We start from the raw sequence: 12,296 nt of genomic DNA on the forward strand, positions 1-12,296 counted from the left end.
TCTCTGCTTGCATAACTGATTTTTCATAGTTTTTTTAACAGGAGTAACATTCTACCAACTATAAATATTACCTTATAAAGCCTGGTTCTTTTGGTAAGATTTCTGGAAACTGAAAAAGAAAATGAAAGATGTAGATGAAGTTAAAACAACTTTAAAGAGAAGAAAATTCAGAGAATTGAGAGAAATCTAGAGTACATCCAACATATAAATGGATGTTGAATTGGCCCAAAATAAAAATAAAGCAATTTAAAAGAGGATATATCTTTTACCACCCCATACTTTATTTCTGCACCCCTATTGGTGTATATCCAAATAATCTATGGGTAGAGGATTTTATGGATTTTATGAATGTACAATCCATAAATCTAAAATCTGTCTCGAATCGTATAATTCAAATTTTAAAAATGTATTTCGTACATTTGCAAGTTTTAAAAATGTATTTCAGATTATATAATTCATAAATGCTATTTTCATATTATATAACCTAAAAATCTTGAAATATATTCAGAATTATATAATTTAGAATATATGTTCCTATAAATTATGTATTTACATATATTATGCAATTGAAAACGTATTTGAAGATCTAAAAATACATTTTTGATTTCTAAATTCTGCAATCTAAGTATTAACATTTTAAATAATTTTGAATACTTCTACAAAGGTGAAAAGAAAAATATAAAATAGAAAAAAGTAATTTCCTTTTTAAAAGAATTAATTTTAGAGAAAATTTTAGGCTGTACCTATCAGTAAGGTTAAGATTCATATTTATTATCTTCTCCTGCTGCCAAGTGTCTTATGTTTTCCATCTAATCCAACTCTTGAGGCTTTTGTTGCAGTAATATTAGGGTTGGTGCAACAAACACCCCAACATTAAAAGTAATTAATGTCACAAAACAACAACATGTTGCAACCATAACGAAGTTGACACAAACTATTAAGAGAACATAGAAATAAGTTATAGAAATAAGTTATAAGATGAGTCTAAATTTTTTACTGATTTTTTTTGTATTGTTATCTGTTTTGAGTATTAAAAATACACTGATATTTTAAATATTTTTTTTAATATATTTTAAAATATTAAAATTAATGGTAATCAGTATATTATGAAGATCCATTAAAAAAATAACATAAAAAAAATCAACAAAGAATCCAAATTTGTTATAAGTTCGGTAAAATTATGACTAACACACGTTTTTATGTCAAATTATTATTTTTTATTTGAGAATGAATAATTATTTAACAATTTAGGAGTAGGATATGTAACTTTATCATAACTACCTTAATCATTGTATATTATTAAGAATGTTACATTCTATGAGACAAACTTTGATGAACAAGAAACTTTTGAGTCAATTAAGATATGAGATATTTTTAATTCTGTGGATTCTCTTTTGAGGTTATTATTGTGAAGATTAGAGATTTGATACTGTTTATATAAATTTAACAAGAAAAACACAGACATGATTTTTCCTAAATATTTTTGTGCAACAATGACATGGATTATGTTTATATATGAATTTGAGAAGAATCTTTCTTTGAAGAACATTCAAGGATAGGTAGTTTCATTAAGAGGTGCATTTTTTTTTTCAAATTTACTGACTTAATAAATTTTTAAAAAATGACATGAATAAAATCATGTTGTAAGACATGACATCTATATTTAAATAAAATGTGTTTATATATACGACTCTTATTTTCTTTTATTTCACATAAAGTTGTTAATGAAATCTTATTAACTTTTTCTTTTCTTTTTTACAACTATTTTTTTTTATTTTAAACTTTTTCAATTGTCTGATTAATAAGTTAAAATTTAAATATTAAAATGTTATCATTTTTCTCTTCAAAATTTTACACACACACTTTGATCAATCCATTCATCCATGGCTAATTTATTAGCATATAAAAAATACCTCAACATTGAACATAAAAAGTATTGATACAATGATGTCAATTCATGTTATCCGCACAAAAATGCAAGACTTTGTTTTGGTTGTATGTAAAGAAAATATTTGGGGATGCTAAATTTAAATCATGATGCTGAGTCAACTAGCTTTGAAAATATTTATTTCTCTTATTACCAATGGATTTTTGAGCCTACAATTTGTTTGAATGATATAAAATAGTTGCAACAAGTAACTTATGAACTGTTCTACTAATTGATGAAAAATTGGTTATGTAATATTATGAATTAAATAACTCCCTGTAACACATTCTGCTAACAAATTGCAGTGTATTTTCCTCAGCAATATAATTCATGTAGCCATATTATTATAATATTCTTTTGGTTTAGACTTTTGCAAGAACAATGCAAACAAATTTTGGCAACTAATTAAAGTTGGTAGGGACAAGTGTAAGTTGTTTTTGCTGTGATGTAATGAAGAGGGTGAGTGTTACCTTGGAGTGCAGAATTGCGCCATTCAAAACCTCATTGAAGACATAACAGATCACAGCAGAGATTATTAAATAATGGTTTAAGTTTGTTAGTACCACTTCACATTAATACTCATACAGATAACCCAAACCCCTCATTATTGCCATTTCTTGGGACACCCCTCATGTCACACTCACAATTCAATCTTCATTCAACTTCAAACATAACTTCAACAAGTTGGTTTCGCTTTATTGCATCCCAACACAACCTCAAAACTAAACACTCTTAACCCAAATTTTAGATTACTTTCTACCACATGGGTCAAAAATATGAATCTAATTCACATAATAGATTAACATTGTTTCTTAGTTCTTTAATTTTTAGTGAAAATTAAAATTAATCTTTCTTTAAAATTTTTGCATTCAGTCCTCCAACTTTAGAAATGCGTAGATTTAGTTAAAAACACAGGATTAAATTCACATCGAAACCTGAATTGTTCCAAAAATTCAAAAATACTAATTTTAATTTTTACCGACAGTTAATAGATAAAAATTATACTTATCTTTTTCATTCTAATCGATACGAGTCTTAATTTCCAATCCTAACTTTATGACAACTTTGCAGGAGAATGTTTAACTCTAAGACCTTTTACTATTTTCAAGAAGTAAATTTTTTCTTCTTTTAAGTTGAGATATACATTATTTCAACCTGGATGAAAAATTTGATTCATTTTTTCACACCAGTTAGTTTTATTTCTTGATCTGGTGTTAAGAAGCTGCTCCAACATGATAAGAATGCACTGTTTCGTCTACCTCCATTCCTATGAGCCACAACAACTTCTTCTTCATTGAGTGCTTCATTTATTGCTATATATCCGTTTCCCAAAGGGATGCAGAATGCATGGAGCACAATTGTTTGCAATGGATGAAAGGTGAATGTTGAAAATGCATAAGCAGGAACAGAAATTCTTGGACATTTTTATAGTTGAAGCCTTTGCCCCAGCGAAAGATCCTATTTTTAGAAGATCATGTATATGCAGCATATGCCCCCCTTCCCTATTTGCTGTTAAGGACTCTTCTTTCTTTAATTGAACTTCATTGGTGGGGATTGTGTGCCAGTGATTCGGACAAAAATGTTTGCCACACTTACCTTGAAGCAGATGCAAGTGGTCCATGTGTGGTCAAATGTGCAAAAAAAACCAATGAAGCAGCCATGTGCCACTGCCATTACTAAGGGGAAAACATGTGAACTCATTAGTCAAATATATCAATGCATACACTTCACTATTAATTAAGAAGGAAAGAAAACTGGAAGAATTGAAGGGGCAAAAAACAAAAAAATAAAATTCAACTTTATGCAGATCTGGCACCTCTCTGAGATAAACTATATTTTGCTGACTTTAACTGAAAATATTGCATTTTACAAAACAACTTGTGTTTTCATTTGTTTATGTAGGTGAAGCTGAAGTACGCTTTGAGAGTTTAAAGATTAGTCTCTCATATTGTTTAGATTTTATTCAAGATATATACTTATCTTTTCTGAAGATGTTCTTCCCTATTCATCAAATCCTTCACCAAAAACATGTTTGAGAGATACAAAAGGTGTTATTTTCATACACATGCACTTTGATCAAACCCTTGATCACTTCTTCAGAGACATGATTAGTCAACCGTATTGCAACATGTTAATCTGCGAAAACAGTTAATTCTCTCGAAAAAATTGTTTTGCAAACACATGATTGAGATCAAACGTTTGATATTACATGTGCAATATTGATATTCTTCATGTTGACTCTGAAACTGTTACATTCCGGATAAGAAAGCGTGTGGTGATTGGGAAATGGTTGCATGCTTGAAGAAATGGAAACATGTGTGAAGGGAATGTTCTTACACGTTACTCATGATGCCATTGGAATCACCATTTCCGACATTGATAACCAGACACGAATGCTTTTGTGCACACTTTGAGTAGGAATCCAGTTTCTCAAAGATACCAGGTTTATTTGGTACGACTCAGAAATCCTTCTAAGTATATATGTTGTTTTTTCATTTGTTGTTTCAAGTAAATGTTCATGATATTACATTAGAAATACTTCGAAATATTTACATCTTTTCAGAATTGTTGGATAAAAATTTATGGTATTAGTAATAAATGATACACCAATATCAAATGCACATTTGATCTTTTGAAAAGTTTTTTTTCTTTCTTTTATGCATTATCTTAAAAAAAGTAACGAATGCATATATTTATCATCATATATGAAATTAAAGCCACATCGTACTTTTAAAATATGTTGTTTTATTATAATAAGTAAAATACCTTTTACACATGTTTAGCAAACATCTTTAAGGAATTTGTGTTTTCCAATCATCAAAAGTCAGCATTTTCCTAAGGCTTGAGAATCAAGTTGGAACGAAGACTTTGACATTGGTGATTCAAATATTCAAATCGCATTTGTCACAGAATCATCATAATTCGAATAGACCAATGAAAAAAACTTAAATGGTGTATTTACTTTTGTGATTTAACATCAACTTTTAGCTTACATCATAAGCAAATTTATTGTGATTAATCACTTTATTTTTTTTTTCTTACTAGAAATTGATCATTGGCCTGTAAAGTCCTCATCGAATCTTGCACCAATTTTAAACTTAAGAAAAATCCTCTCTTCTATTACCATGTTAAACAAAAAACTTATTTCCATATCTTTTTAATAGTGAAATTTAATAATAAACCTACACGTTGACACTAGAGTAATAAAGAAGAAAAAGAGAGAAAGTTGTTTATATTATTATTATTATTATTATTTAAGAAGGGTTGATTAAAAAATTCCACCATAGTGCAAACGTGCTTAATGTCCATGGCTATAGAAAATAGCTAAATTCAGGCTTTATGTGATATCATAATCTTAGGTTATGCATATAAACAGAGACCATAAAGGGCAACAAATCCTAAAGTGACATTAGGAAATTCTACCTTCCAATCATAGGGTGTTGGGAATAGTCTAAGTGTGAGTCAAAGTACCACAGTGGATAAAATAGACAAAGTTAAACACTATATAAGAATAAAGACCTATAACACAATTGTCTTAAAGTTTTAGTGTAAAACTGGTGTCAAATACCTTATATGTGTAATACTAATGTCATATATAACCATATAGAACCACAATTTTTCAATATGACTATAATCATAACCCATATGTGAAAAATATATATACCAAGTAAAACTTAATAATCTTTAAATAGAGGGAAGAAGGAGCATTATTGTATTTGACATCGACTCTTAAGCGATATAAGACTTATTAAGGTAACATAACATTATTTTTTTTATCTATTTTATGAATGTGAAACCCATTTTTTTTATATTACTCATACTATATTTATAAATTTTTTTCCTTTTGTTCAAACATGGGTTGAATTAACTGATTTTCAAATAATTATGTGAATTTAACAAGACAAGTTTCACATCTTGAATAAGTTTAAAAAGAATTTGAAATTCACATCACAAAGTAAGAAATTATTATCATCTTAGAACAACAATGACCCAAACAAATTTTACTAAAAAGATGACAGGTCTTTATACTTTGAGCATTTTTTTTTATTCTCAGAGAAAATATAGAATAAAATTGAAAATATGTTTGTTTCATGAATATGAATAAATATTTATATCCAAACTAATTTTTATCCTCTATTTTCTTTGTTTGTTCCATAAAAAACAAATATCAGATTTTCTTGTATAGACTCCTTATCACTTGCTCTAAATCTATTAACAATCAACTTTGTCATTCATCATAGTATTTGGTACAACATCAATGCTATAGTTGTTATTTTGTTATTTGATTAAAAAAAAGTGTAAGAAAAAGTTGAAACCACAATGAAATTATTTTCTATATATACACTTTATAAAATTAATTTATATTACAAAAGTTATTTTTAGCAAAATATATATTTTCTAAACAGTTCTATAAGCGATCTAAACAATGTTGTAGTGGTTAATCGAAAACTAAATATATACATTTTTTTTTCAAATATATCTAAACAATGTTGCAGTGGTTAACTTAATCCTATTCTAACTTAAAGACATGAAAAGTAAGAACGTGCTTTACTATTTAATTGGTTCAAAAGTAAAGTTTTGATTCTTAAACTGTAAATTCTAACAAAAAGCTTAAAAGAAGGAAACATTACAGAAGCAAGTAATCAAATAAAACCCTAGATGAATTTTCTTTTTTCTTCTCAATTCTTCACTTCCACCAAAGTGTTCAAAAATGGAAAAAAATAATCCATTTACTCATTAAATATATAAATACCATTAATTTAGTTATTAAAAAATAAATAAGTTTAATCAATGTATTACAAAATAAATTAATTTATAATATTTAAAATTTTCAACCTTGATCATCAAAGTCACCACACGAATAACCAATAAGAAGCTTTGGCAGGTAAAATATTCACTATTTGTTTCATCAAATTAAAACTACCACTTTAACACTTCATTGTTAAATAAAATCAATGATTGGTCTATTTCTAAATTCCTCAAATACCCCTATATGACACGTGTCATCTTGGAAGCAAGGGATACAGCATCTTTACCCTGGACCAAGATGCACAAAAACTTTAACACTATAGATTTCTGTTCTCTCTCGTTTTCTTAACCATTAATTTATGGAAAAAAAAATTAAGATTTCTTTGCCGGCTTTCCTTGTCCCTTTCTCTTTCTTTTCACCCACTTATTTTCTTTTCTTTTCTTTTACATTTCATTTATTATTTATTGTGCGTTTAATTTATTTTTTTATTAAAGTTAAAAGAAATAATTATAAAGAAAAATTTGTCTTTTCTTTAACATTTCATTTATTATTTATTGTGCATTTAATTCTTTTTATTAAAGTTATAGAAAATATTTTATAAAGAAAAATTGATTTAAAGAGATAAACTCCACCTGGTTATGATATTCTTATTGAAACATGAAAGAGTATAAACATTATCTGTCAAATAAAATAGGCATTATAGCGCACTCAAGTCTGAATAGGTATTTTTTTATTGTTAATAATGTGAAATCTTTTAGTAATGAATTTTAAAATAATTACTATAAAAATTAATGATGAAATTATACATGTGAAATAACAAAGTAAAGTTGTTTGTGCATTAAAATTAATTTTTTATTTTTATTACCAAAGGTGTTTTGTCCCATTATAAATTCACAAGTACATGTTTGTGGATGATTTTTAAAGAAAAATTAATTTCCTGTTGTTTTGAATCAAATTAAGGCTGACTAAGACTAAGTCAAAGTGATCTAAAAGGAAAATAAAATTACAATTTGATAAATGGGTGATGAAATGTTCAATTTTATTAGTAGGAACAAGAAACAAAAGAATAATTGATGAATTATATTTTAATGACAATTATTAAAAACAAAGTTATTTTAATTAATTAATTAAATAAATAATTAAATGCAGAGTATATATGAATATCACAGAGAGTCAGCATAGTTAGCTGGCCACTCGTTTTTATATTCCTTTTCTCTTCTGTTTTCATTTCACCATTCTTCTTTCTTCGATTTCTCCAGAATACCAACGAGAATCGGTTCTTCTCTGTTTCAATTCTCCACTCTCTTCACTTTCATCATTCATCAACTCCTCTGCATCATTCATAAGAAGAAAAAAACATAGTTTCAGATTATTCTAGTTTTTCATCCTTTTCCTGTTCAAGATTTTGCTGTAAATTCTGAAACTCACAGTTTCAGCCACATTTGAGTTTAAAGATCTGTGCTTTGATCCCAGGAAGGTTCAGCTTTTGAAGGGGTTGGTGTTATTTTCCTCATAAGCCATTGATTAGTTCAGGCCTCTTCTTGTTGTGGAATGGTCAGAGATTTCTGAGACTTGTTCTTACAGGTTTTTGGTGAATTGAGTCAGTGTGGTTTCTGTCATGGGTGGTTGAGAATCTGAGTTGTCTGAGATCTAGCTATCTCTTTTCTTCTGTTCCTCACACACCCTTTTGTTGCATAGTGGTGAAAGTGAAAGAGTGAGAGAAGATGATGAAGATGAAGAATCATTATAGTAGTAATAACCAAAAGACAAATGGTCTTGCTTCCATCATGAAAGGAGTTTCAGATGGTGGCAGAGTTGAGTCTGGGTCAAAGGAATGGGAGATGAGACCAGGTGGAATGCTGGTGCAGATGAGAACCACCGAGTCGGATCGGAACTCAGTGCTTGTTCCCACCATTAGAGTTAGGGTCAAGTACGGTTCAATTTACCATGAAGTCAACATTAGTTCTCAAGCTACATTTGGTAACTCTTCACTTTTCTTCAATTTTAATGTTATTAATTTCCCTTTATGTTCTCTCTCTGTCGGTTGCTTTACCTTTTTCTTGTGGGACAAAACTTGTTACATATATATACTTTGTTTTTGTTATCTCAGGATTTGATTTTAGTATTGCTTTTGTCCTTCTTTTTGGTTGTATGGGTCATGGTGTGTATTTAATTTCTGGGTTTTGCAGGGGAGTTGAAGAAGATGCTATCAGGGATAACTGGGTTACACCATGAAGACCAAAAGCTGTTTTACAAAGACAAGGAGAGGGATTCAAAGGCTTTTCTTGACATGGTTGGGGTGAAGGATAAATCCAAGATAGTGCTTGTTGAAGACCCTATTAGTCAAGAGAAGAGGTTGTTAGAGAGAAGGAAGAATGCTAAGATGGAGAAAGCTGCAAAATCAATCTCAGAAATCAGCTTGGAAGTAGATAGGCTTGCAGGGAGGGTATGTATTGTGGTTGCTATTCATATTACTATGAATTTTTCTCTTCATTTTGCAAAAACTTGATTATGAGTGATTGGAATTGGTTAGGTATCAGCCTTTGAGTCAATTATTAACAAAGGTGGAAGGTTTGCAGAAACAGATGTGCTTAATCTGATTGAGTTATTGATGAATCAATTGCTTAAACTGGATGGTATAATGGCTGAAGGGGATGTGAAATTACAGAGGAAAATACAGGTAATGCTAGATACTAAGATGCATTTTACTCATTTTTGTGTGATCACAAATTGCATCTGTTTAAGCACTTCTAGTTCTAATGGTTCTGAAACATTATTTTTGAAGGTAAAAAGAGTTCAAAAGTATGTTGAAACTCTGGATTTGCTGAAGGTTAAGAATTCCTTGCCTGGTAGCAATGGAGACCATGCACCAGTGCAGCCTCAACAGAAGCATTCAAATGGCCAAAGGCTGGGACCAGTTATAGAGCAACAACAAAAGCACTCAAATGGACATAACAGATTAGCATTAGCACCAATTCAGGAGCAGCAGCAACAACAACAACAACCAAGGAACTCAAATGAAAATTTCCTTGAACTTTACCATGAAGAACAACATCAACCCTCAAGGAATTCCACCTCAGGAGTTGTAGTTACCACAAATTGGGAATTGTTTGATTTTGCCCCACCATTAATCCCTGTTGCATCCACATCCCCTCCCCCACCACCCCCAGTGGCCAATAGTTCAGGTCCTCCCAAGTTCAATTGGGAACTCTTCAACTAACTATCATACCATGTGCTTTCACTTGTGTGGATGTGATTTGGGTTTGTCTTTCACTTTGAGTGTCATGTGTTTTACATTCTTTTCTGTATTTAGATTTGTTTGCAACCCCTTATAATCTGTCACTTATACTTCAAAAATAATGGGGTTGCTGTCACAGTGATCATCATAGAAAAAAGTTACATTTCTGTGATTTTGGTGTCCACTGAATTCACTTACCAAATCATGAGCCTATTTTTGATGGATATCTACAATATTATTATATAAGCACTTGTAAACTATGTTATTGGAAGCATTGTGTTTTAACCTATGTTTGAGTGTCTAAAATCCCATTTAAAGAATGCTTTTGCTTTGTTTTCATTACCCTTTATTGCCATAGGTTTTGTTGTATTTCTTGGTGAAGCAGCATTGGACCATTGGTTGATGACATAATAACAGTTTCTCAGTATCTTAGGTTCTTGTGGGGGCTACAAGTGACAAAAAGACTCACATATACAAAAGGGTTTTACTAGTTAAGCCAATGATAGTGAGCCAAGTGCAAAAAGTGTTTTGAAAGCAGAGAAGATGAAATCATAACTGTGGATTAGAAATTAGCATTAACAAATCAGAAAGTTTGCTAATGTTACCATTTGGAAATGGAAAGTTCCAGATTTAGAAACTTCCCTTCTTTGACCTTAAGCAAAGGGCGTGAGAACAGAAGAGTGAAGAATAAGGGTTTTCAGTATGCCAAGTTTGCCACATTCCAATTTAAACTGGTCATGATAATTCATGCAATGATTATGTAGCAGAAACGTTGACATTTGTGTGGGTAATGATCATGTATGGACTTGAAATAACAAAGTACAAGGCTCATGTTAATGGCAGTAAAATGATTGGACTGTTGTAAATCTTGCTGGGATCGACCTACGTAACTTTACATGGGAGAAACTCTTCACTATAAAATTTGGACTTTCATTTCTTTAAAGAAAGCACACAAACATTTAGTTGCCACATCTATGAGTAAAAATATCCTATTCTTGATAAGTATTTTGAGAAGGGATCACTTGAAAGGTTCGTCACCAATGAAATAAAAATTCAACTTATATATAAGAGATTGACATAATCTCTAATTCAAAATCTTGACAATGTGTTCATGAGTTTTGATTCTTATATATGGTATTCAATTTTTTTTATTTATATTTAGTGTGAGACTTAAATTTACATTTATATTTTCAACCATTCTAAAATTCTAATCATTATCAAATTAATATTCCATCAATAGTGATGTTAATGAAAAATGAAAAAAACTTGGTTGGATAGTGAATATTAGATATAATTTAGAGGGAAAATATTAGATAGTCAATTCCACACATAAAGGATTGATATCACTTTTAACCCAAAACCTTATGAATTTATGGATCTTTATCTTTATATGGTATTCAACTTTTTCATTTTTACTCAATGTGAGACTTAAACTTATACTTGAATTTCCAACATAACCTTCTTTATTAGGACACTTAATGAAGTAAAAATATTATTATCATTTGTTATCGACTCATTTCAAAATTATCTTATATTTTAAAATATAAAATACTATGTTATATCTTTGATAAAAATGTGTTTTCTTCTTTAACATGTGTCTTTTTCTTCTTCTTTAAAAAGTGTCTTCTTTTTCTTCTTCTTGAACATGTGTCGTATTCTTTTCTTCTTTTTCTTCAACACATGTCTTCTTTTTATTCTTCTTTTTCTTCGATTACTTAATGATAAAAATTATATATTCTTTTTCTTTCATAAATATATAATATATATTCTTTCTTCACTATTATTTTTCATTCAAATTATTTACACATTATAATATATATATATATATATATATGTATATAAGTAAAATTAATATAAATTTAGCATATAAAAATAAGATAATAGAATAAAAAATATATAGATACACAATCATAATTACCTCTATGTTTTCATCAATTATTTTATAAAGTAAACTATTTTTTTATCTTTTATTGTTATTTTATTATTATCTCTTTATATATTTTAGGTTTTATTTATTAAAATTGGAAAAAAGAAATATTTGGTTTATATATTTAATATTTTGCATATAAGTGTAAATATCAAAGAAATTAAGAAAATATCAACCGAATTTGATTATCAAAGTTATCAACAAGAGGAGATATTGATAAAGTTAGTTACTTATTAAGCACAAAATTGCAAACCAGTTTAATTCAAAAAATCTATAAATAAGAGGGGAAATAAACACCCCTATTGGGGAAAACCTTTTAAGGAGAGAGAGAAAAATAATTATTTTGGGGAAGGATACTTGACCTAAAAGGAGAGAAGGTAGAGGCGTATTCTGAAGGCTGACATTCATCTTGATTCTTATCCTAGTATTCAAAATGTTAAGGAGTAGTTAACTC

At 29.1% G+C, this 12,296-nt stretch overlaps 1 protein-coding gene across 1 annotated transcript; it reads left to right on the forward strand.

The window, feature by feature from the left end:
* The first annotated feature begins 7,957 nt into the window (after positions 1 to 7,957).
* Positions 7,958 to 10,204, forward strand: LOC114182097 (BAG family molecular chaperone regulator 2-like). Its single transcript, XM_028068853.2, has 4 exons — positions 7,958 to 8,657; positions 8,867 to 9,123; positions 9,211 to 9,357; positions 9,463 to 10,204. The coding sequence occupies exons 1-4, from the start codon at positions 8,402 to 8,404 to the stop codon at positions 9,895 to 9,897; spliced, it is 1,095 nt and encodes a 364-aa protein (XP_027924654.1). The 5' UTR covers positions 7,958 to 8,401; the 3' UTR covers positions 9,898 to 10,204.
* Positions 10,205 to 12,296: the final 2,092 nt, after the last annotated feature.

Source organism: Vigna unguiculata, chromosome 4 (genome assembly GCF_037176805.1).
Source record: "Vigna unguiculata cultivar grain cowpea cultivar isolate G323 ecotype 2 chromosome 4, ASM3717680v1, whole genome shotgun sequence".
Taxonomy (NCBI): domain Eukaryota; kingdom Viridiplantae; phylum Streptophyta; class Magnoliopsida; order Fabales; family Fabaceae; genus Vigna; species Vigna unguiculata.

Excerpts from the sequence above, each read along its gene's own strand:
- LOC114182097 (XM_028068853.2), top strand. The coding sequence starts at position 8,402 with ATGATGAAGATGAAGAATCATTATAGTAGTAATAACCAAAAGACAAAT. Across the intron at positions 8,658-8,866 it reads TAGTTCTCAAGCTACATTTG|GGGAGTTGAAGAAGATGCTA; the intron begins GTAACTCTTCAC and ends TGGGTTTTGCAG. Across the intron at positions 9,124-9,210 it reads TAGATAGGCTTGCAGGGAGG|GTATCAGCCTTTGAGTCAAT; the intron begins GTATGTATTGTG and ends GGAATTGGTTAG.